The sequence below is a fragment of the Pseudophryne corroboree genome, chromosome 5, assembly GCF_028390025.1.
Source record: "Pseudophryne corroboree isolate aPseCor3 chromosome 5, aPseCor3.hap2, whole genome shotgun sequence".
NCBI classification, from domain to species: domain Eukaryota; kingdom Metazoa; phylum Chordata; class Amphibia; order Anura; family Myobatrachidae; genus Pseudophryne; species Pseudophryne corroboree.
The window spans coordinates 573,148,810-573,175,666 of NC_086448.1; the positions used below are offsets into that span (position 1 = coordinate 573,148,810).

A 26,857-nucleotide genomic window follows, 5' to 3' on the forward strand; every position below is an offset into this window, starting at 1 on the left:
CTTGGCTGATTCATGCCGACGGTAGCCCGTTGACCCGTTACCAATTCGGGTGGGTCTTGAAGCGCTGCATCTTCCACCTGGGTCTTTCGCCGGATGTCTAGGGTACGCATTCCTTCCGTATCGGTGCCGCTACGGCTGCCGCCGCGGCAGATTGGTCCGCGGACGAGATCCGGGCACTCGGCAGGTGGAGGTCAGGAGTATTTCGGAGATACGTCAAACGTTGACCTGGTTGGTGCAACCTAACTTGAGGAGTAGCCACTCGTCGCCATTAGGCGGGGGTCTTGAGGAATTTTATGTTTAACCGGCAGTTTTAGTTACGGTTTCTACCGACTGTCGGATGTTTGCGTTTTTTGCCTCAAGTCAAGTTAGGAGACCCGTGCCCACTAAAGTCCTGCCCCATCATCGGCTAGGGCTAGGAGTGTTGCCCAATTTTAGCACCCTCTGTTACGATTTAGTGGTTGTTGTTGCTTGGCAGTTGCTGGTTTGGTTTTTTTCGTTTTCAGTTTTTTGTGAAGTTCTGGTTATTAATGAAATGTTATATTCTTCTACAGGAAAGCATGTTGACGAGCAGTTTATTTGGGTGTTAGGGCACTCGTATGTGTACTGGGCGGCTCGCTCATCATTGCTGGTGGATGGCGCCGCTTACCCGGAGGTCGGATTGATGCACTGGCTTGGTTGGAGAGGCATGCGCGGGGAGGCTTTCCAGCAACGGTTGGAGGAAGCCGTGCAGAGTTTTGGTTTTCCGTTGTTCCTCATTGTCCATCTTGGGGGCAACGATCTGACGTCGAGGTCATCCCTGGACCTCAGATGCCAGATCAGGCGTCAGTTGGTGGAGTTGGTGGCAGGGTAATCTGGTCGGATATTGTGCCGCGTTTGGTATGGCAGGGTGCCGACAGGCCGGGTGCCATAGATTTGGTACGGAGGAGAGTGGGCCGCGCGGTTGTGGCTGCTGGGGGAAGCGTGATCTCGCATCCAGACATCTCTTATAGGGACCGCACCCTGTACCGAGGTGATGGTGTGCACCTGTCAGAGGATGGTCTGGCTAGATTCCTGGGCGATATCTTTAGGGGGATTAGGTTAGGGGTAAGGGGTAGGATGTGCGTTAGTGTATGGTGGCGGCGCAGGTTTGTCAGCAAACCTTCGTGTTGGCCGGTATCAGAACGGCTTAGGTATTGTTTTGGGTAGGCATTGGTTAATTTTCCCTGGGGAGCAGTTCAGTCACGGAGGAGTATGGGCATGGTAAGCAGGGGCGGAACGGAGGACATCATCGGACCCGGTGGGCCTCCTTTCTCCTTACGCATGGCTGAACTGCTGCCTCAAGTCGATGCTGATGTGGGCAGATGGCCTCATCAGTTTGGAGTGTTGTCCCTGCAAGGCGTGGGCAGCTGGTCCTGCCTTGGCGAGTTTGGATGGACAAGGAAAGTGGCAGTTGGCCCTTCCTTGCCTGTCGGGCAGTTGGCCCAAGTTCATATAGTTATGGTTAAGAATGTTTCGCTTATGCTAGGCCGTTCTTATCCCGCCACCATACCTTAGTTAGTTTTAAAAATAAATAAAATAGTTAGTTAAACCCTCTCAATAAATAAGCTGACCCATTTCACCGCAATTACAGTTGTCCGTGTATTTATTTATAGATAAGTTGGTGTGTATGGAGTGTGGGAGTGCATGAGCCATGGAGAGTTTATAATAGCCTATTCAATTTGATTCACTTCAGTTGCAGGTGGTCACCTGACTCTGCCTACTGCAGTGAGATTTATGAAAACTCGTGTCTCTCTACCTCTATGCCTCCCTCTGTCAGTCTCTCTACCTGCTCCCTCTCCCATGCAAAATCTAGTTTAAGCTCCTCTGATTCACCTACAAAGCCCTCAAGCACTCTTCTCCTCCTAAATTTATTCAGCCTCATTTCATCACACACTTCCTTATCTACAATTCACTGTATGAATGCCTGCCTTCCCCATACCTCCCAACTTTGTGGAGGCATGATGCGGGACTCCTGCGCGGCATAGCCGTGCCCACCCGAAAAGATGGGGTGTGGAATTAATAAAGGTGGTGTGGCTTCATGGTAATGCCACGATTATGAGCCACGCCCCCAATTCCAAACACTATGGGGCATGCCCAGCGCTCGGTGAGCTGCTGGCATGCCCCAAGTCCCTCTTGTCTCCATGAATCGATGCTGTGTGCATGCGCACAACGTCTATTCACTGCTGCTCTGCCTTAACTAGGTGTTTGTAGCGTCTAACGAAGTTGGTTTCACTGGCAATTTGCAATACAGTTTAAATTACAATTTGCACAGGCATTAATTACACAGTTGTGTCTCAGTAGTTTTTATTAAGCTGCAACACTTTTGAGTAATCTTTTCTCCACTGTAAAGCTTAGAAATGGTTAACACAAATAACAATGACACTTTGCGTAAGCAGTACACATCATAACAGAAATGTTATACAATTTACTACCAACAGGTAATCTTGTCAGACTAATAAAGGTAATTAAAAACAATCAGATATGCATTGCATTACTAATGGGGCCCCATGTACTGGGGGGGGGGGGGGGCAGATACAGTATAACATGTGCAGAGAAACTTAGATTTGGGTGGGGTGTGTTCAAACTGAAATCTAAATTGCAGTATAAAAATGAAGCAGCCAGTATTTCAGTATTTTCTCTGCACAGAAGCAAAATAACCCACCCAAATCTTATTCTCTCTGCAAATGTTATATCTGCCACACCTGCAGTGCACATGGGGCCTAATTCCGAGTTGATCGCAGCAGAAAACTTGTTAGCAGTTGGGCAAAACCATGTGCACTGCAGGGGAGGCAGATATAACATGTGCAGAGAGAGTTAGATTTGGGTGGGGTGTGTTCAAACTGAAATCTAAATTGCAGTGTAAAAATAAAGCAGCCAGTATTTACCCTGCACAGAAACAAAATAACACATCCACATTTAATTCTCTCTGCAAATGTTATATCTGCACCCCTGCAGTGCACATGGGCCCTCATTCCGAGTTGTTTGCTCGCTAGCTGCTTTTAGCAGCAGTGCACACGCTAAGCCGCCGCCCTCTGGGAGTGTATCTTAGCTTAGCAGAATTGCGAACGAAAGATTCGCAGAATTGCAAATAGAAATTTCTTAGCAGTTTCTGAGTAGCTCCAGACTTACTCAGCCATTGCGATCAGTTCAGTCAGTTTCGTTCCTGGTTTGACGTCACAAACACACCCAGCGTTCGCCCAGACACTCCCCCGTTTCTGCAGACACTCCCGCGTTTTTTCCAGAAACGCCAGTGTTTTTTCGCACACGCCCAGAAAACGGCAAGTTTCCGCCCAGAAACACCCACTTCCTGTCAATCACAGTACGATCACCAGAACGATGAAAAATCCTCGTTATGCCGTGAGTAAAATACCTAACTTTTGTGTAAAATAACTAAGCGCATGCGCTCTGCGAACCTTGCGCATGCGCAGTAAGCGACTAATCGCAATATAGTGAAAATCGTCAACGAGCGAACAACTCGGAATGAGGGCCATGGTTTTGCCCAACTGCTAACAAACTTGCTGCCTCGATCAAGTCTGAATTACCCCCACTGTTTTCCCAGTGCTCTTGTGCTGCTGAAATCTGATTAACTCTTTCTTTGCTGCGGGTGGTAGTAGTGCTTCAGGAGGCTAGCTTTTAAATCTGCAGTCAATGAGTTATATGCAACAGGGATATCTGAGTAGCTCTTTTAATGGCTGCACTAGGAGTCTACAACTGTTCAAATAGTTAGGGACAAGAAATTGGAGAAATCGTGCTTTAGCACATATAATACACAATTATGACTGGTTGTGCAGAAGTCACCCTCAATCTCTATGTGTTGCCTGTCACTGACCTGCATTCAGCAGCCACAATCAGAATCACTATTACTGTCCTAGAATAGTGTAATTTAATGTGCAACTTTTACAGTGTCTCTCCTTCTCACAAAGTGTGGGGCTTTGCATGGACTATCAATGCTTACTGTAGGTGCTGTCAAATGAGGGCGGTGACTTTTCAATGGGAGGGAAGCCACGTCAACTTTTCTCTGGCTCAACAGCAATAGGATTCCGGCCCCCATCTCCAGGGAGAGAGAAGGTTCCGCCTCCCCACTGATTTTTATGGATAAGAGTCCACCCTTGTATCGAAGGGGAGCTATGTCACCACACTCTCTGGGCTGGCCACATCATTGGGATCTCCACCTTTGCTCAGTCCCCATCCATTACTTGCCAGCCACTGCCACCAGTAGCTGTGGCTGTGCTCAGGGAGTCTCAGACTACTCTGCTGTTTGCTAACTCCGGTCACCAGGAACAATGACTCCAACAGGTCATTTTTTTTTGCAGCGTTTCCTCACACACCCTCTCCATCACTCTCCATTAAGATGGACATCACCCAACTGCCAACGGTCTTTAAATGTGCCCGTATAACAATCATCTTTTAATTTAAAGCTTATCTGCCATCATCCTTACTGTCCAACCTTTGCTGTCCTTTTGATTTTTGGACAAAAAATATTCTTAGACCTGCACAGCTTGCTTCCTGTAAGTAATCCCACTGATGGACACTTGCAGTGGCATTTTTATAGCCACATTTTACAAAAAAATGGTTAACATAAAATCATAGTTAGTGCTTAATTACATATTAAATGAAAATACAATACATTTTAGCTTCTTTTAATATTTGCTTCTGCTTTTAATAATGCTTTTAAATTATTTAGAGAAAAAATTGAGATGTCTTAGTGTACAGTCGCTAGTGGAATACAGTAGCAGTCACATCTGGTCCCAAAGTCAAAGTTCAGCACTTTGGATTTGACATAAAACAAATGAAGGTACTGGGCTCTTAATTAGGTCTTGACATGGCAGAAAAAGCAATCAAGACACTTAAAATGTGTTACAATATGAAACATTTATTGATTAGCAGTATATGATTAACAAAATAATACCTAACAGTTTAGGAAATAATATAAAAGTACATGTACTTAAATATAAAATATCAAATTGATCATAGTACCTGTATATAAAAAGCATATAAGGTCAATAGCAGCACCGTTGTACTGGCAAGCAAAGTCCTTCTTTTATTAATTAAGTTTATACCTCTATATTAGCAATTATATTCTCTTTAATGGAGAATATTAATGACTGTACCAGCAGAAAGTCTGTGTTGAAAGCAAACTCCTTAAGGTAAGGACCTGATGTGTATTACAAAAACAGCAATCTGTTGCAATGTGATGTCTGAGGTCTGGACTTTGGATGTATTGAGAGCTTACTGAAGAGGTTACCAGATAGCCTGTAGCAAGTTTGGTGGCTGCCTAATCCGGGTACAGAAGATAAAAGTCATGCAGCTGCTGGGTTGATTATAAATTCTGATGCCAAGTGAATAGTGGAGATGCCAAACAGCGGAAATATTGTCTATTTCTATTCCAATAATGTTGCAATTAAATAAAAACAAGCTATGAAAAGTGTCTTAATTGTGTAATTATTCCCATATAGGCAGGGGGTGCAATGTACATAGGGTGTGTGTGTGTGTGTGTGTGTGTGTGTGTGTGTGTGTGTGTGTGTGTGTGTGTGTGTGTGTGTGTCCTTGTCCCTCCAGTGGCTGCCAGCGCCACCAGAGAGGTGAGGAGCAGCGTTACATTAATGTAACCTTAAGTGGAAATCAAACAAAAGGATAGAAAATCCAGTCAATTTTTAATATGAAAGGTTGATGTAAATGGCAACTGCCACATCAAAAGCATACCACTACTCCCACTTCTCTCTCTCTCTCTCTCTCTCTCTCTCTCTCTCTCTCTCTCTCTCTCTCTCTCTCTCTCTCTCTCTCTCCAGCTCCCTCTCTCCATATTCAGCAAGTGTGAAACAGTCAGATCAGTGTTTTCACATCAGCAGCCTGTAACATCCCCCTGAATGATCACTTTCAGTTTCATTTGGTCTGCGCAGGGTTGTATCTAGGGGTCCGAGCACCCCTGGCAAAGCAAGGGACTAGTGACCCCCCCCATATTTGATATAGGTAAGGTGTGTGTAATTGATGAGCAGCTGACATGTTTTTTGCTGCATTCAACTAGCAGCTTTTTGAAAAAGCTGCTAGTTGAATGCAGCGAAACGCATCTGGTGCTCATCAATTACAGTTAGGAATGTAGGAGTGGAGGACCTGACCATCTCCTGATCACTTCCAGCGACTCATTCAATCACAGAGAACATAACATCCAGATACTTGCACTAAGGAGGCTTGCCCATACCGTAATGCATGAGGAGCTCATCTACAAGACATTGGAGCACACCATCCTCTAACGGTTACCTATACATCTCCCTCTGGACCTTGTTCATCTCCAGAGACTTTGCTGTTTGGACTAACACCATTGGTACAGGGGAATATTCTTGGAACGGACTCCACCTATCATCCATACTCAGCTCCTGATATATTCATACTTTTAAACTTAATGATATGCATGCAGTTTTATGGCTTACAAATTTTTAATATGATGAATTTTACTTTTTTATAATAATACATTTTAATATCACAGTATTTGAAATGCTCTGACAAATTGTTAATTTACTGATACATCCAAGCGCAGCCTCATTTTTGTTTTTGGTATATTTACTGTGTATCATGGGAGTGACTCCCCCGATTTATAGAGGCGGCTGCTTAGCAGGGCATCTCATGTTTATAGCGCCCGAGTACAACTTGGTATAACCACCATTTGCACATAGGGAGAGGGACAGGGAAAGGGACAGAAGGGACATAGGGACAGGGAGAGTGACAGAGGGACAGGGAAAGTGACAGCAGGGACATAGGGACAGGGAGAGTGACAGAGGACAGGGAAAGTGACAGCAGGGACATAGGGACAGTGACAGAGAGAGGGACAGCAAGGGCATATAGTAGGGACTAGGGAAAGAGAAAGGCAGCAGGGTAAGATTACCTATTTAGCAGTGGCGATGCTGAGGATGCTGTCTGCAGTGCGGTGGATGAGGAGGCTGTGGTCGGCATGGTGCAGAGGAGGTGGAGGTGCAGATAAGGACTGAGGGCAGCGGCAGTGTAGCAGATGAGGAGGCAGAGGGCAGCTGTGGTGCATGGAGGAGGAGACGGTAGTCAGCGACACTGAGGCTCCTAAGACCACAGCGCTACTATTTAAAATCTGCAGCGGACCAGCAACCAATCAGGAGTGGCTGCACTCCTGCTTGTTTTGAATTAACATTGGCTTGAACTTTGAATAGCTCAATCATAAAGCAATTACAATGTACTCTATTGAAATGGCTCTGGTTTATTTTTGAGTCATGACTTGTAATTGACCAATTAGTGGAGTCTACTCTTTTTTGTAATTAATAGTAGAAGTTCAGAGCCCTCCGAAGTTATTGTAACATCCAAAAATGTAACTGAATTGTGATCAAAACAGTGCATAAACGTAAGATTCCAATTGTTATTATCAAGTGCTTGGTGCTCTTCCCCATCCCAAATTATTTAAAAAAAAAGTCACTGTACTGGCTATAGGGCACTTAATTCACTCTGTATGTGCCCTACCATATACAGTATACAGTATTGTTGTTCAAATATTCCAATGTATACATTTGCAAAGCTGGGAGTAAAACTAGTTCCCATGGCTGTACCAACCACTTGCAGAAAATATAAATCTTCAATTCTGAAATAATTATGTGTTAAATGTGATATAAGCTAAAAGAAAAACTTAAGTCTTTAGAAATTCTTATATCCAATGCAAGTTAACTGCCCATGGCTTCTACTCACAAATCATGTGGTATGTGTGTTTTCAGTGTTTGTACAACCAAAGAGAGGAATTAATAAGTAGTCTTCCATTAAATATCTAAGACCATAAAATATCTAAGACCATATACCAAAAATAACCAATCTCCCAGGGTGTGTAGTGAATAATTTATGACCTTTTGGGGATAAAAAGATATATCTTCCAGCTGTTTTTAAGTTTCTTCCAAATAGTACTCCCTAGTTTACAGGAAAATACACCTGTTTGCACAAATGTGGACTAACAAAACAATAGTATGAACCTTTGGAGCATTTATATAAGAGCATGAAACTGCAGTATACTTTATAAAGCTTCAATATAGAATCAAAACTAGTTAGAGACTCAGGACACCTCCTGCATCATCCGCTGTTTGACACCTCCACTGTTCACCTGGCAACTACACTTATAGGCCACCAAGCAGCTGCATAACTTTCATCCTCTGTACCTGGATTTAGGAGCCACCAAGCATTCTACAGTCTGTCTGGTAACCTATTTAGTAAGCTCCCAATGTATCCAGAGCCCACACCTCAGGCATTGCATTACAACAGATTGCTGCTTTTGAGACATACATCAAGTCCTTACCACAGGACCATGCATTCAACGCGGGACTTTTTGCTGGTAATTAATACTCCCCATTAAAGTTGAATCATATACTTATTCAAATGCCACTATTGACTTGAATTATTGAACTACCGTTCTACAAGTTCATGAATATTTAAGCCTAATAACAACTCATCTGCTCTGTCATTACATAAGCAGCACATATTTACACTACAACCTATACTTGAGATATTTTGCTCTAGAAACACGCAAATGAATTTAGCCCTACTTGTCCCAGGTGATAACTGATGTTCCTTATATACATATGGCAGTCATTAATGCTCTCTGTATTAAAGGACAGTCACTGTGATGATCACTGCATTATATATCAGTCACTTTGATGCTCTCTGTTTTATATGGTGATCACTGTGATGCTCTCTGTATTATATGGAATTCACTGCAATGGTTTCTGTATTATATGGCAGTCACAGATGTTTTCTGTAATATATGATGCACTGTAATGCATGTGATGCTCAAAATATTATATGTATGTCAGTCATTGCAATGCTGTGTGCATTGTTTTGTGGTAACTGAGATAATTTATGTACTGTGTGACAGTCACTGTTATGTTATCTGTATTGTAGGATTTTCACTGGGGTGTTCTGTGGTGGGTGGGTGAGGTAGTGTAGTATAGTATAGGCAGCGTTCTTTACATTTCAGTCCTGAGATAGAATGTGCACTTATGCTTTGTCTGTGTCTTTGCTATTCACTTCAACATACTTACTCCATTTAAAAGTGAAAAATGCAGCTGGCACTGTCCCCTTAATGTAACAACCTGAAAATGAATTTTGCCATCACCCTACAAACATTTCAGTGTTTACAATTTTGACATCTGTTTTCAAGCAGGGAATGTTAGATCTACATTCTGTAATATGTGACCACACCCTAAAATGTCTAATTAAGGCACTGTTGTTTATCTTTAAAAACAAATAATCACATTAATGACTTTATTCCACAGGTTCTCAAATGTGGTCCTCAAGGCCCCCCAATGGTCCAGGTTTTAGTTAAACCCATGGCTCATCACAAATGGTTAAATCAAATTGACTGAGGTGCTAATTAAGTCACCTGTTGCCAAGCATGCATAAACGTTTGAAAAATTCTGCTTTATCCTATTTTTCCTCTTAACAAATGTTAGCTTTCACTGTGGGAATTCTGTTATGTTTAACAATGCAAGCATAAGGATATCTATTTTTCAATAACAGAGGGGGTAATAATACCCCCGCAATTCCATCTCATGATAGTGACCTAGCCCCTGTCGCATAGTGAGAATTGGGCATAGCCCGAATCTTACCGTGTGTATGGTGTGTACATACGGTGAGATAAATCTGTAAGATTTTGACTATATAGTCAAAATCTTATGAAAATTTAGTGCTTATCTCAAGGTGTTAGGCAGCTTGCGATACAAATTCGATCCCGATGCGCGCTCCCGTGGGGTCAGTAACACAAGGCTAGATAGACTGTGCAGGCAAGTCAATCTTGACTATCTAGTGTATTATCTAGTACAAAGTATAGTCAAAATTGTCACTTAGTCAAAATCGTACATAGACAAAATCTCTAGCACGGATAGTCAAAATCTGTACAATCTGTGCTGTCTGGGCTCTGGGGGAGTTCAAGGGAAATCACGTAGTCAAAATAGGACATATCAAGGATCTCACTGCGTGTACACACCTTTAGGCAATAATATTCAATATCTATTTTTAATACTTGACATCTATACTGGATTATATCTATGTTTTAGTAATATTAATAAGTTTAATAAACCTAAATTAGCATAACAATTCCAGCCAAGGAAGGCTTCAAATATGCATTTGTAAAATCAACAAATCAAACAAATCTATGTGTGAAATAAACAAATAAAAAACATTTGGATTGGCTTTATCAAAAATACAGTACAACTACTGGCCTAACAGATCTGGTCAGGTCTACAGGTAAACATTAAAGTTTATACTGTATGTCATAGTACTTTATACATAAGTATCTACCGTTTCCTTAATGATACAGGCAATTTACGGTTTGGAATCATTACTCCAGAGCAAATGGCCTTCACTGGTTCATTATCAGTGGCGCATATTTGAAAATCCTTTATTACCTAAAATAAAAACATATAGTAATGAATACATTGTCCTTATTGTAAATATAAACAGCTAAATCATAATTCCTTAAAAGTATGATTTTCCGAGTATGTGCTGCACTTGGCTTTAATGTCCTGTTTTTGAAAACACTTAATAAAATATTTCAATTTGATTTTGAACATGTGTTCAGACAGTAAAAAGATACTTTGATATGTGACCATCTGAGGATTTCGGGATGTAACCAAACCAGAATAAATATACAAGCTTTACTGTTGTACTACAATTATTTATGTGGTTAGTTTCTACATATGTGAGAAACATATATAACATGTTAATAATAATAATAATAATAATAATAATAATAATAGTGTAGGTGGAAAAATATATAACATACTAAGGTATATTATAAGCAGTGGCAGAAGTACTGGAGTGAAAGGAGTTGCTGCCGCCGGGCGTCAGCACTAACGGGGCACCTCCTCCATTGCTTCGATGTCAGGGATAGATTACCTGCAGTGAGTCCTGCAGCATGATAAGCCCCGCAGCCGCAGTACCCGCATGGCTGTCAGGGTCTGGGGGAAGGAAGCAGGGGTCGGGTCACCTGTGGAGCCTGATGAGCGGTCACTGGTCAATGTCTCCATACAGTGGGCGTGGTGTAGGTAGAGCGGCACTCGCAGCTCCCACTACACCCACACTTCACCACTAGTATGTAGACACTGATCCTAGGTCCTGTATCCTGTGTGCATTGGGCTCATTCACTGATCACCCACGCGGCGGAAGTGAGATCAGCAGCAGTAAGCACTCTGAGGGAATACCAGTGCGGAGGAGGGTGCAGATGACTGTTTGTGGAGAGCTGTGTCTGGAGATCTGTGTGCAGGGGATAGGAGCAAGGGTGGTACACTGTTTGTGTTTGAGTGGAGGGGAATTGAGGAAGGGAGAGGAGGGAGGTGTATTTGTGTAAGGGAGCCAACTTGAAGGTGGGAAAGAATTTCTGTGAGGGAGGGAGGAGAGCTGTGGGGGAATCTATCTGTGTAAAGGTGGTGCGCTGTGTGTGTGTGTGTGTGTGTGGGGGGGGTTTGTTGGTGGTGGTGTCTGTGTAAGGAATCTGTGCGAGGAAGGAAGCTGAGTGTGTGTTTGTGGGGGGATCTGTGTAAAGGTGGTATGCTGTGTGTGTGTTTCATGGGAGGGGAACTAAGTGATGGAGGAGAGCTGTGTTTGTGGTGGTGGGGGTCCTGTGTGAGTTAGGTACAGCTATGTGGGGGGTGGGCTCTGAGTGAGGGTGGTGCGCCATAAGTCTTTGAGGGGAACTGAGTGAGTGAGGAGAGCTGTCTGTTGTGTAGGGGGTCTGTGTGAGGAAAGGATAGCTATATGAAGAGAGATAGCTGTGTGTGTGTGTGTGTGTGTGTGTGTGTGTGTGTGTGTGTGTCTGTATAAGGAGGGAGAGCTATATTAGGGGGTTCTGTATGAGGGAGGAATCCGAGTTAGGGGTGAGAGTTGTATGCCCATTTACTGTATTTATATATACATCAATATGGGGCCATGAGGCAGTATATTGATTAGGGCCCTGTGGGTCTTTATCCGGATCTGTCCAGTCCCCACAATGGCCTGTAACATCAGCCCCAGAGGGCACCACAAGTGCCCATCCACCATATGGCATATTTTTCTGGCACCTTTCCGGAGGGGTATCCCGTAAACAGGCCCAATAGATGCTTATTCTATTTTAATCAATATGTGTATAGATAGATTTGCACAATATTTGTATTCCTTTTTTTCAGAGGGGGGGGGCACCAAAATCTAACTTGCTTCAGGGTGATTGGGATGAATTTACGCCACTGATTATAAGCTATTGATGCAGAAAAAAGTTAGACATACTGTAGAAAAAGAGTGATTACATACAGTATGGTGTAAATATAAGGTATTGAAAAAATATGTGTCAGTTCTTCATAAAAATATTACCTCAACTGTCAATATACCAAGCTATACTTGTATGTGTTGTTACCTGTTAGTGCACAATAGTGTGCTCAAATTTAATAAAAATATAAAGGGAAGTGTGGGAAATGTTTTCATGTTGCTATAATATATATATATATATATATATATATATATATAATTACTGGTTCAGTTTGATTTACCTCCAGACGGATGCTGGCCAAAGACAGTATAAAGACAGTGGCATCATTTCTGCCAGAATCCCAGCAACGAGGCAGCGAGTCTCCCCCCTCTTCAGGTTCTATTCCCACTCGGTTGATGGCGTGGACACACCAGTGGGTATACCAGGTGGCGGTCGGATTTCACCAGCTGTCAGAATTCCGACAGCCTACATTTAAACTGTATCCCATAATTACATACAGTATAAGCCCATGTATATGACTTTGGTGTACCTCTGCATGTGTTTTTGCTTATAAATTGGCATACTGTACTTGATTCATCTTTATCAATAGCTTTGTAATTAATTAATACAAATTAATCTTACCGAACACAAAGTCAACCGGAGCTGTAATTCTGCCAAACGTTGCCCTACACACATTCTTTTTCCAATGCCAAAAGGAGTACTTGCGAAAGGGTTAACTGTGGTTCTTGGTTTCATCCATCTTTCAGGTTTATATACTTGAGCATCAGGAAAGTAGTCATCATTCCAAGTCATTGCATGGAAGTTAATCATTGCAATGGTCTATTTCAAAAAAGGAAAATAGTTAAAAATTACTTCTAAGATCAATTACAAAATTAGGGGGGCAAAAAAGCTAAAGCATAGGGTCCAGATACTGAGTTATTTGCAAAATAAGTGCAATTTCTGCTAAAAAAAAAAAAGACATGTAAAAGCAATGTACAGTATATTCACCCATATGCTGAGTTGGATTCAGTATTAGTTACCAGCGGATGAGATGCCGGCTGTCAATATCCCGACAGCCACATCCCGTCCACCCGAATGCTAGCTGCACTCTCCATGCTATGGGGTCGGTGACTCCAAGGGCGTAGCTACCATAGGTGCAGGCAGTGCAGCTGCTATGGGGCCCAGAGCAGAGAGGGGCCCACCTTTCCTGCAAATATTACATGTGCTATATCAATTTTTCATCATTGGGTGGCACATAGGGGCCCTTACAAACTTTCACCTTGGTGCCTGCAATATATTTAGTTACGCCCCTGGACCTGCTCAGTGTAGTGTGGTATAAAATGAACTGGAGTGCATTATAATGTTTATTAATATGAACTTGTACACTGTAATGTAGTAGAATATGAAGTGGAGGCACTATAGTGTGGCATAATATGAACCGGGGGCACTGTAATGTGTCATAATATGAACTGGGAGCACTGTAATGGGGCATATTATGAATTAAGACACTGTAATGTGGCAAAATATGAACTGGGGACACTGTATGTCATAATGCGAATTAGGGGAACTGTGTTGCATAATGTGTACTGGTAGCCCTACAATGTGACATAATGTGAACTAGGGCACTACTTTGGTTCAGAAAAGAAATTAGGGCACTACTATTGGGCATAACATTACCTAAGGCACTACTACAGTATTGTTCAGAAAATTAACTAGGGCATTATTACGGGGCAATTATCAACTGCTGAGGAGCAGTGTTTCACTAGAAGCATTATAACAGGGGCACCTTCCAAACTTTGCTTTTGGGGACCACAGAGTTCTGGATACGCCCCTGGGTGACTCGCTGCACTCGCCACAGGATCTCTTCCCTCTCTATGGGTGTCATGGACGAGCTGGCAGCATTGTCAGCTGGTGGGATTCTGGCATCTGTATTCTGATCGCCGGGATTCCGACAGCCAGCAAATTAAATGCATCCTGCTGAGTCAAACACATCTTGTCCAGATAAGGCACCTACAACATATGGTATATACCAAATTGCCGCAAACGAAAGAGTAGTGTATTTATATCTATATACAGAGATATTATTGCAAAGAACATAAACTTCTTATTGTATTATAGCATCACCATTCATCTGATATGTAAATACTTATTGTTTGCAGCACATCCTATGAGAGCTATGGGCTCTGCCAATGTTGGACGCAGTGGAGCAAAAGTTTTCTATGGTGCATGCAACTAAATCACATTGTGCATGTATCCCAATAGTGTGTGCACAGAGCCATAGTACTGATTCGGATGCACGGCCTCCGAAATGTAGTAGCAATGTTTTTGTCATTCCTGGGCAGTGACTGGGAGGTTACAGGGTGGTGGCTGTTCAGATGCAAAAAGACGCATCAACTTATGGAAGTCTTATGGAATCACTGCAGACATTTTGAGGAAAGTGTTTTTTGTACTGAAATGCTTAATCACTCACACTGGAGGCCATACTCACCTGGAGTATCAATGCCTAGCATAGCATTCAAGTTTAGATGGTGCTACAGATCAGTGACGTGCGGCGAGGTAAATGACTCAGGAGGTATTGACTATTACCATAGCCAGATTTACATACAGTGTATGAACCCAAAGGTTCATCTGTGCATTATAAACAGGCGCAGCAGTATATACAGCAGGAAATTTGGTAAGTTGCGATCAGAGATGTGTGGAAAAGATAGGCAGGGAAGGCACTGCCTCACCTGTCACAGAGTTTTTGCTTCAGAGGTTTGTCTATAAAAATTATTAAAATAATACAAGATATTTCTAATATATTCTTTGTATTTTTCATATACTTTTTTGAGTTGAAAGTTCAGTAAGCTCTCTCATTTTTAAGTAACATTATCATTCTTCTAATTGAAGTATCATGGAGGAAAAACTCCATGCCATGTAAATAAAGTCTGTGTTATGCCCTAAAAAACAATTGGGCAATTCCACTTGTTCTGTGGATAGGGGGATATTCATTTGGGAAGACATGCTGTCATTAGAAAAGAAATGACGCAGCATGTGGTGAAAATAATCACTAGATTGTATTAAGTAGTGTAACAAGGTCACCGTCAAAGTCAGGACCAGGCAGTATACAGAGTTTGTGCGAGTATTTAATGGCATACCAGCAGCAAACAAACTTCACATCAAACAAAAGAAATACATTGTCCAATCCACTGACCCTATGCACAGTCTCTCAGTGCCTCCGAGCACTGATGGTCCAAGTCCCTAGCACTAGTGGAAACGTTCTCTACTCGCAGGCTGCTTATCGGCACCAGTGTGTTGAGCAGTAGACTTAGCAGAGTTTAAATCTCTGCCAGTACAATTAGACCAATTCCCAGCTGTGGCTGGGAAGAACCGAAAACCAGGATCAGAGCCATGCGGTTGAGAGCCCACCCTTCTCTCCCTCAACCACACCTCAGAGTCCCTATACGGGCTTTACACTGAACCAGGTTATTTCACCTGGCTGCAAAGCACTTTCTCTGAGGCTTTTATGGACAGCTTTTCTTTAAGCCTCTACAAGGAAGTTGTGACCAGGTAAATACTGCATTCCCTGGTGAAACTAATCCTGTCTCACCACATATCCCCCCTTTCACTTCTCCACAAGTGGAGAAGCACCTTGCTCCCCAAGAGGGGTCAGACAGGGCATCAGCATTTTTATGTTGATCCCCAGGATGGTGCTCCACTCTGAATTTATATTGCTGTAGGGTTAAAAACGACCTAGTGACCCCAGGATTAACATCTTTGTATAGATGCATCCATCTCAATGGTGCGTGATCGGTGTCCAGGACAAATTCTCGTCCCAGTAAGTAATATTTTAAGGTCTCAATGGCCCATTTTATGGCAAGGCACTCCAACTCGACTTTAGCATAATAAGTCTCCTTTGGCAAGAGCTTTCTGCTGAGGAAAACAACAGGATTTTCTTCATTGGCTATTATTTGTGATAGGATGGCACAGAGTCCAGTGGTCGAAGCATCTGTTTGTAGGAGGAATGGCCAAGTGAAGTCTGGTGCCTGAAGAACTGGATGAGTACATTGGGTCATTCTCCGGTCCTCCCAGGCCCTCTCAAGCGGAACAGTCCATACTATCATCTCGGGACAAGCCTTTTTCAGGGAGTCAGTCAAGGGCAGAGCTCTTGCAGCAAAGTTCTGGATAAACCTCCTGTAGTATCCCAGTAACCTCAAGAAGGTTTGCATCTGTTTCTTTGTACTGGGTTTTGGCCAGGACCTAATTGCCTCTACTTTTTTCAATTGGGGTTTTACTTCCCCTCTGCCAATGATATACCCTCAGTAATTGGCTTCTGACAAACCTATATGGCATTATGCATCATTGGCAGTAAATCCATATTGCCTGAGGGTATTTAGCATCTCTTGTAGTTTATCCAGATGACTCCCCCAGTCAGTACTGTAAATGACAGTATCGTCGAGATATGCAACGGCATACCCCGTGTGGGGTCTCAGAAGGTGGTTCATAGCCCGCGGAAATGTTGCCAGCACTCCATGTAGTTCAAATAGCAGTACCAGATACTGGTAGAGACCATCAGGTGTAGAGAAGCTATTTTTCTCTTTTGCTGCTTTACCTAAGGGTATCCGCCAGTATCCTTTAATTAGGTCTAGAATTGTGAGATACTTGCTACCAGGTAGGTTTTCCCTCCAATTCATCCACTCTGGGAAGCAGGCATCAAACCTAAAGACTTGATTAAGGCATCTGAAGTCATTACAGAACCTCAATGTCCCATTGGGTTCGGGTACTAGGACTATCGGACTAGACCAGTCACTTTTCAATTCCTCAATTATACCAAACCTTACCATTTCTTGAACTTCAGCTTTTACTGCCTGTCTCTGAGCCTCTGGGATGTGGTAGGGCCTTTGCTTTACTACTACCCTTTCAGGGGTCTGAATTTCATGTTCCACTAAGGTGGTCCACCCAGGAATGGGTGAGATACATCTTGACTCTTTTGGACTAGGGCTTTGGTCTCCTGCCTCTGAGTAGATGACAAGGACTCGGCTAATGGGATCTCCGAACTCCCTAATGCACTGGCGAGGAGGGTTGGAGAAGGTCCCTCCTGCCAAGGTTTCAGCAAATTAACATGATATATCTTTTCATCGTGACGTCTTCCAGGTTGTTTAACTCGATAGCACACTGGGCCTACAACCTCCACAACTTCATACAGACCTCTCCAGTGAGCAAACAGTTTACTCTCCTGAGTGGGGACAAGGACTAATACTTTGTCCACTGGTTGGAATTCTCAAACTTCCGCTGTGGCATCATAGGCTCATTTTTGTCTGGCTTGAGCTTTTATGAGGTTTTCGCCGACATTTGGGCCAATTTTGTGAAGTTGCTTGTAAAGTTTATTTACAAACTCCACAGAGTTGGATTTCTCGGACTGCTGTTGTTCCCATCCCTCTTTTAATATGTCCAGATCTCCATGGGGTTGTCTCCCATACAACAGCTCAAAGGGCTGAAGCCAGTTGACGACTGCGGGACCTCTCTAATACCAAACATCAGGTATGGAAGTACATCGTCCCATTCCCACTTGTTGTCCAAGATGGCCCTTCGGATCATTGTTTTAAGAGTCCGATTGAAGCGCTCTATCAGTCCATCCATTTGTGGATAATAGAAAGTATGGAGGTGAGAAATCCCTCATTTGTGGCAGAGTTCTGTAAAAATTTGAGACATAAAAGGGGTCCTCTGGTCCATTAGGATTACCTTAGGAAACCCAAAATGAGTAAACAACAACAACAGCTCTTTAGCAATAGTTACAGTTTTTTTGTTTCACAGCGGGATGGCCTCTGGGTAGCGAGTGGCATTAGCCATTATGACTAGCATATACTGGTTGCACTTCTTTGACTTGTCCAGAGGGCCTACCAGATCCATAGCAATGGCCCCAAACTGACAGAGCAGTCCATTGGCTTGGCTTTTTTAGGACAATCCCGTCTCACATGCCCCGGTGTGCCACATTCATAACAATTTATGGGGCTTTCTTTATACCCCTCTACATGGCTGGGCACTTCAAGAGGAGGCAAGCGCCAGCAAGGTGCCAGCTTCACCGTCTGTAGGGCTCTAGGCTCTTTTTTAGGGGTTCTAGCCATATTGACCGCAGCTTCATACCATTCTATAGAGAGGGCCAACGCATCCAGCGACTGGGGATCCTGGTGAAGTACCCAGCACTACATCTCTCGTCCTAGTGAACGTACACATTGATCTATGGCTGCAATCTCTACCACTTGCATAGCAGTATGAGCTTCTGGCTGCATCCAGCGTCTGCCATAGCGGGAGAGCTCACCCAGCTGCTTCTGTACAGACACCCCTGGACACAGGGCTCATTCCCTGAAGTGCTGTGCTTTCCCTGCTGCCGTAAGACCTCTGCATGCCAGAATGACTGTTTTGACTTTCTCATAATAAGCAGCTTCATTATCTGGCAAGTCTGCGTACGCTTTCTGTGACTCCCCAGAAAAGTAAGGTGCTAGTTTGCCTGCCCAACAGGCTTGCGGCCACTTTAGACGTTATGCAACTCCTTCAAAAATAAGGAGATATGCCTCTGGGTCATCACTGGTAGACATTTTTATTAACTGACCAGTGGTAGATTCTTCATTTTTGGACTTAGCTTAGCAATTGCTCCTGTGTGGTCTGGTGTGCAGCCAACAAGGAGGTTAGTGTCCGGAATATTTCCTCCATCTTGCTCTTAGAGGAGGTGTATTGTAATGTGGCTGGTTTAATACCACACACCCTATGCTGCACACACAGTATCAACACCACTTTTGCGGTAGTGTCACTTAAAAAAATACAGTCCAAATTTTCTTTGACCCATCGGCCTACTCACGGTTACCGTTGTATAACCTGCCACTGCGATGTCCCCACTATGCCAGCGGTGTCTGGTGTAGTTCAAGCAGCGAAGTCCCCATATGGGTCACTACATTGTATCAAGGTCGTCGTCACAGTCAGGACACAGCAGGCAGTATACAGAGTTTGTGCGAGTATTTAATGGCATACCAGCAGCAAACAAAGTTCACACCAAACAAAATAAATACATTTACCAATCCGCTGAACATATGCATGGTCTCTCAGTGATGGTCCAAGTCCCTAGCACTAGTGAAAACGTTCCGTACTCGATGTCCGCTTATCGACACCAGTGTGTCGAGCAGTAGACTTAGCAGGGTTTAAATCCCTGCCAGTACAATTAGACAAATTCCCAGCTGTGGCTGTGAAGGTCCAAAAACCTGAACCAGATCCGTGTTTGGTTGAGTGCCTACCCTTCTCTCCCTCCACCACACCTCAGAGTCTCTATCCGGGCTTTGCACTGAACCAGTTTGTTTTACCTTGCTGCAAAGCACTTTCTCTAAGGCTGGACGGCTTTTCTTTAACCCTCTACAGGGAAGTTGTGACCACGGAAATACTGCATTCCCTGGTGAAACTAACCCTGTCTCACCGCAGTAGCAATTAGCATTGACCTTGCCTTCTAAGTATAGGTACTGAAAATAGCAGCATATCAATAGCAGCATATCAATATTTCAACTAGAGGTGTGCAGTTCAGTTCTTTAGACAAATGAACCCACACAGATTTTGCAGATCTGAATAAAACCAAGTACCGGTTTGGAACTCCAGAGGAGATCCAATCTGGACCGAGTGCCAGTTTGGAATCCAGATTTTAAATCTGAATTTCGGTTTTGGATTACAAAATTTACATGATTTTACCTGTTTTTATCCATTTTCCAGAAATCCAAAACCCAAGATTCAGATTATAAATCTGAATTTTAAACTAAAACACTTGATGGTGGTTTTGCTAAATCTAAATACGTAGATGAAACTACAGTAGAACCAAAACCAAACCATGAGACACCATGCACACCTCTAATATCATCTGGTTCAATTAGTCAATTCTAATATTCAAAAGTGTAATGTCAGTTCAAGAATAAATTACATCCAACAAAGTTGAACAGTTTTGACCATAGTTAGACAAATGAACTACAGTATGCTTTTCAAGAACATAATGAAATATGATTCAACTGACTGTATTTCTTTTTCCATCTCTCAGCAGTCCATTGTGCATTCTGTACCACTGATTTTACAAATATACGTTTCCTTGTATGAATAGCATTTTAGGCACTGCAATCTGACTCTGATATTTTCCTCTGTGGATTTCACAAGAAACGATACTTACTGCCAAATGACAGTACTACGAGGGCAGTCCAGCATACAGTATGGATGCATGAATATGCTAGAACAGTGGTTCTCAACCGTGGCACCCTGGGGTACCTCAGGAATCTTGCAGGGGTGTTCTGGGTTGGTGGTCCAGGACTATTATTTATAATAATAATAATAATAATAATGAATAATAATAATAATTTTATTTATATAGCGCTCTTTCTCCCATAGGACTCAAGGCGCTTAACAGATACATAGCATAATATAGTACAGAAAATAATGAAGTACATTTTCATAAAGTACAGAAGCATGAAGATACTAAAAGGGACAATTATGGGAATGCTTGAGTAAACAGAAAAGTATTGAGTCTACTTTTGAAGGATTCTATAGTTGGGGCCTCTCGCACTGTGCGGGGAAGTGAGTTCCATAGAGTCGGAGCCGCATGACTAAAAGCTCGACCCCCAGATGAATTACGGTAGATTCTAGGTACTGCTAAAAGTCCTTCATCTACAGATCGCAGTAATCGAGTGGGGCAGTATGGGGTCAGAAGCTGTTTGAGGTACCTTGGGCCTTGGTCATGTAATGCTTTGAAACTCAGTAAGCCAATCTTGAAGATGATTCGCCATCGTACAGGCAGCCAGTGAAGGGAGTAGGGGATGGGTGTTATGTGGCTAGAACGGGGCTGGTTGGTTAATAGCCTGGCAGCTGTGTTTTGCACCAGCTGTAAGCGCTGCAATTCTTTTGCTGGGAGACCAAGGTAGAGGGCATTACAGTAGTCTAAACGAGATGATACAAATGCATGTATGACTTTTGGCATATCATCTGAGGGAATTAAGTGCTTGATTCTGGCTATGTTCCTCAGGTGAAAGAATGAGGATTTGATTGTGGCTGATATCTGATGTTTAAGTGTCAAGCCACCATCCAGGACAACGCCAAGATTCCGCACACGATCACTGGTCTGTAATTCTGAATCCCCGAGTGTAAGTCCAGTTGGTTGGCTATGCTGCAGTCTTGTCCTTTGATGTTGCGGTCGTATCATAAGGACCTCTGTTTTATCCGGGTTCAGTCGCAGCCAGCTGGCGCTCATCCACTCCTGTAGTTCAGCTAGACAGCCATTAAGGGTTGCTATTGGGTTATCAGTGCCCGGAGCAAAGGACAAGTACAGTTGTGTATCATCTGCATAGCAGTGGTAGACCAGGCCATGGCGCCTGATTATTTCGCCCAATGGGAGCATGTATACTGCAAAAAGCATGGGGGATAGTATAGAACCTTGTGGGACACCACATGGCAATGACACTGGTGGTGATGAGTATAATCCAGATGATACTCTCTGTGACCTGCCTGTGAGAAATGATTTGAACCATCTTAGGACTGTGCCATCCAGACCACAGAAATGTATCAGTCGCTCAATCAGAAGCCCATGGTCCACGGTATCAAATGCTGCCGAGAGATCCAGAAGGATTAATATTGAACAGTCACCTCTGTCTTTTGCCATCAGAAGATCATTTAACACACACACCAGGGCTGTTTCAGTGCTATGTCTTCTCCTGAATCCTGATTGAAATGGATCATAAATATCATGGGTTGTCAGGCGGGTTTCCAGTTGATTTGCAACGACTTTCTCAATAACCTTTCCTAGGAAAGGAAGGTTTGATACCGGTCTGTAGTTGGTCATGCAGTCGGGATCTAAATTAGGTTTTTTAAGAAGCGGTCTAACAATTGCTTCCTTTAGGGGTCCAGGAAAAATGCCTGTCTGCAAAGAGCATTGAACAATTTTTGTAAAGACAGGACCAATTATATCCATACAACCTATTAGAAGCTTGGTTGAGGCTGGGTCCAGATCACAGGTGGTGGGACGCAAAATCCGAGCAATTTCAGCAGTGTCCTTTACATCCACTGGATCAAAGCTGGTCCATGAAGGCAGGTAGCTTATATTGGCGGGCTTTGTAGTTTGGCACTCCTTTGATGGCACTGTGGAGATTCCAGCCCGGATGGTGGATATTTTATCTGCAAAGAAGTTTGCAAACTCGTTGCATCTTGCCTGGGAGAGGGTCTCATCAGTCTGCAGGCATGCTGGCTTGCAAAGCTTCTCCACTGTGCGGAAAAGTTGAGCTGGCCTATTGTTTGCTGCTGTGATCTCATTTGACAGGAACTGTGCTTTCTTACGAGTGATTGTCGATTGATATTCTTCGTTATGCTTTATTAGTTTTATTTTGTCATCCACTAGGTTAGTCTTCCTCCATCGTCTTTCCAGTCTACGCCCCCTTTTCTTGAGCTCACTAACACTGTTGTCGAACCATGGAGCTTGACGTTGTGGTTTACGAGGTCTTAAACGCACAGGGGCGATAATATCAATTGCAGCCATAACATCCCTATTATAATAACGGACTAGGGAACAGGGATCTTCACAGGCACCCTGTATAGCAGAGAGATCCAGATTTGCTGCAAGAGCCTGGGGAGTCATACCCCTCCTTGGACGATACCTGGTCAACTCCACGGGCAGAGATCTTATTTGAGGGGTTGCAACTGAGAACCAGAGGGAGTAGTGGTCTGACCAGATGACTGGGTTTATTTTTAGGTCAGTGACCTCTAATCCAATCTGAAAGACGAGGTCGAGAGTGTGACCACTTTTATGTGTGGCAGAGGGAATGACCTGTGTGAAGCCCAGACCATTCATTGTGCACAGGAGGTCTTGGCCAAGGCGTGAGAGCTCATCATCCACCCATGCATTGAAATCCCCGAGGATGAGCCATCTTTGATGTTCCAGAACCAGGCCAGCAACAGTGTCTGCAATTTCTTGTAGAAATATATTTCCATCTCCAGGTGGCCGGTAAATAAGAAGTAGTCTGAAACCTAATCCTGTCGAACTCCGGGCAGCAATGCACTCAAATGAGCGAGTAGTTTCAATAGGGTGGACCCTAAGTTTAAGTTCTTTTTTGAAGCAGATAGCCACCCCGCCACCCCTGCGGTCCAGTCTTGGGTTGTGGATGACAGAGTAGTTTGTTGGTACTGCAGCCTCCAATATAGGTGCTGCATTTTCATCTAGCCAGGTCTCTGTAATACAGGCTAGATCTGCAGATTCAATAAGGTCAGCAATTGTTGCAGTCTTGTTTCTTATAGATCTTATAGTCATTGTAATTGGCAAAACCAGTGCTGGTGACTGTCAATCATAAAATATGTGGACAAACAGAAGCAAATCTTGTACCTCACCAGACAATTGAACCTAAGTATGACATATATATATATATGCAATACCCACTATGTGAGTTGTGCTGATGCTGTTCATCACGCTGCAGCGTTTAGACAGACAACTGTCCCAAATTCCCAGCAGCCTCTGCAGCTTCTAAGGAGGACGGGTGCACATCATAATTCTCCGCTGGCAGTTACTAGCAGAAAACCTAAGCTCTTACACTAGAAAGGGTTTGTCGGAAAGATACAAGGACACCAAAAGTATAGTTGTTACTGAGACCAGGAAAGATTGCTAAACTGTGCTATTTATCACTCACAGAGAGGAAAAATGTTACAACAATCCAAACAGGATCAGCAGTACTCCATATTATAAACTTTTACTTGTTCCCTACAGCCTTTACAACCATTCTCAATATTTTAACCTAACCTTTAAGGCCGAATGCACTCAAGACTGTATCTACAAGTGGTTATACGGGGCCCCAATTGTAAATGTTCTAAATGTCATTGTTACTGTACCTTGTAATTTAAATGCAATAAGATTGTTCAGAGCACATACGTCTGCTTGAACAATATGAATAATTCTGGTATGCTAATTGAAATTGCTCTTGAATCGCTGAAAGTTCTTTGCAGCGGAGGAAGTTTCACTGAAGTTCTCCGGTAATTTTTCTTACAGCCAAACTGTAGTTGCTATTGCATGGTGACATGCAATATTTCAGCGGGGTGGTATGTAATACCCACTATGTGGGTTGTGGTGATGCTGTTCATCGTACTGCAGCATTTAGACAGACAACTGTCCCAAATTCCCAGCAGCCTCTGCAGCTGCTCAGGAGGACAGGTGCACATCACATGACCGGTGTCAGGTGGTACAGTGTGACAGTTGAAAGTGAGCAGGAGTTGGAGCAGCCATCTTAGAGTAGAAGATGGAGAGGGGAGTGGGGATGCAGATCCTCCCTTAGAGACAAGCAGTGAGCAGCCCACAGAGAAGCAAGCTCTCCACTCCACAATAAGCAGGTATCCAGCAGCCTTTACAGGGGATAGTGAGGCAGCAGTGCTTTCTTGAGCAACTATCCCAACAGGACAGCTAAGTAAGTCACTGTGGAAGTCTATAGTTTGTGACATCGCACAACTCGGCATTACAGCACACACCAAAGCTGCAGCATCAATTAACCCCTTGCTCTCCAAGTACATGGCTTAATATAGTTAAATATTACAGAGACTACTGCTGGTATTAGCAATTGGATGCTGCAGACAGGAACAGCTTAACACTGTGAGATGCCTAAGTACTAATTGACTGCAGTTTGAGTCAGCAGCCTGTGACCTGAGATAGTTCGTCCAGGGAAATGCAGCATAGTACCCATAACTGACAGCTACAGCTCATAGAACAGTAATACAGGGGCTTAGCCGGATCATGTGGATCAATTACAGAGGACTATTCACTCAGAAAGTGACACAGTTACGCGTATGTGGTAGATAGCTTATATGAGAGAGACGGAGTCTTAAAGCCAACAGTATAATTCTCTGCTGGCAGTTACTAGCAAACACCCTAAGCTCTTACACTAGACCGGGTTTGTCATAAAGATACAAGCACACCAAAAGTATAGTTGTTACTGAGACAAGGAAAGATTGCTAAACTGTGCTGTTTATCGCTCACAGAGAGGAAAAATATTGCAACAATCCAAACAGGATCAGCAGTACTCCATATTATAAACTTTTACTTGTTCCCCACAGACTTTACAACCATTCTCAATACTTTGACCTAACCTTTAAGTCCGAATGCACTCAAGACTGTATCTACCAGTGGTTATATGGGGCCCCAATTGTAAATGTTCTAAATGTCATTGTTACTGTACCTTGTAATTTAAATGCAATAAGATTGTTCAGAGCACATACGTCTGCTTGTACTATAAAATTCATTCTGGTATGCTAATTGAAATTGCTCTTTAATCGTTTAAAGTTCTTTGCAGCAGAGGAAGTTTCACAGAAGTTCTCAGGTGAAATACAACAAATCTTTCATAAAAAGTTGAATCTTAATGTGTGTGTACTATAATCTAATTTGTATTGTACTGTGTCCTACAGTGGAGACTTAGCTTTATAGAATTCCATGATACTTACCTTGATAGGTGTCACATTTGGCATCCAACAAACAGAATACTTACTGAATTTCAGGTTAGGCTATACACCAGTAGCTAGATCAATATGTCTCGAGGGGAAGTACCCAATATGTACACTTTCTCGCCCATTATGTACACTTTCTCGCCAATTACAATGCCATACTATTTTGGTGCACCGTGGCTCCCTACCTATTCGGGAAATACGCATATTGCAGGGGCAACTGAATTCAAAAAATTTAAGGAAAAGCTTCAGGTTACTAAATGAACAACAAAAAGTTTAAGTATTAATTGGACAACTGAAAGGGACTGCTTGGCGTGAAGTAAATTCTTGGCCGCAGGGTAAAAAGAGAACAGCAATAGACATATTGGAAAGATTAGCGAAAATCTTTGATTGACAAACATTATTAGAGTTAGTGTTGCGTTTTTATGCAAAAAAGCAGCAACCTAATGAAACTCTGTTAGAATTCGCTCTTAATTTACAGGAACTCTGCAAGACATTAAGGGTTTTAAACCAGGAGAAATAATTAAAGAAGATGAAACACTAGTTAGTCAATTTATCGAGGGGGCCTATGGAGAATAGGTGAAAACTCATCTTACGGCTGCAAGATCCATCTACCAGTTTCTTGGAATTTAAGGAAACCTCAATCACAATTGTGGGAACCAGTTCTAAACAAGTGCAGACCACCGCCTATTTGGAATTAGTGACTCAACACATTCAGTCATTGGCTAGAGCTGATTTGTTAATTGCTCTAAAAGAACAAATTGCAGAACTTATTCAGGGCATAACAGATATGTATAAAGAAATTAAGAGCTTGAAAGAAAGACAGAGAAGAGAAGAAAAAGACTGGAGATCTGGAAAGTGGCTCTGTTATGACAACCAGTGGGGAGTGACAGGAAATTATAGACAAGTTACTAGTAAGTTTGATGAACAGGGTCAGCCAATCTGTAGGCATTGCCAGGAGAGTGGCCATGTTAAACGCGAGTGTTGCCAACAAGAAAATTTACCCAGCAGTCCTGAAGCTGAGGACCAGCTCTCAGGAAGAATGGAGAGTATAGGTCCACTCTTGGAGGAAAAACAACCTGCAGGTGTGAGTCTCAGCCCAGTAGTGCAGAACCAAATAAAAGCTATTGGCATGCCACCTGCAGGTGATGTTACGCCAGCCAATGC

At 43.1% G+C, this 26,857-nt stretch overlaps 1 protein-coding gene across 1 annotated transcript in view; it reads right to left on the minus strand.

Annotated features, from left to right (window-relative positions):
- Positions 1–10,310: 10,310 nt before the first annotated feature.
- The window catches only part of LOC134929631 (1,25-dihydroxyvitamin D(3) 24-hydroxylase, mitochondrial-like), a 110,685-nt gene continuing 94,138 nt past the window's right edge, over positions 10,311–26,857 (minus strand). Inside the window, exons 10-11 of the mRNA XM_063925214.1 lie at positions 12,875–13,072; positions 10,311–10,421 (exon numbers count right to left, since the gene is read on the minus strand). Of these exons, the coding sequence (XP_063781284.1) occupies positions 10,311–10,421; positions 12,875–13,072 (309 nt within the window). The remainder of the gene's footprint in view (positions 10,422–12,874; positions 13,073–26,857) is intronic.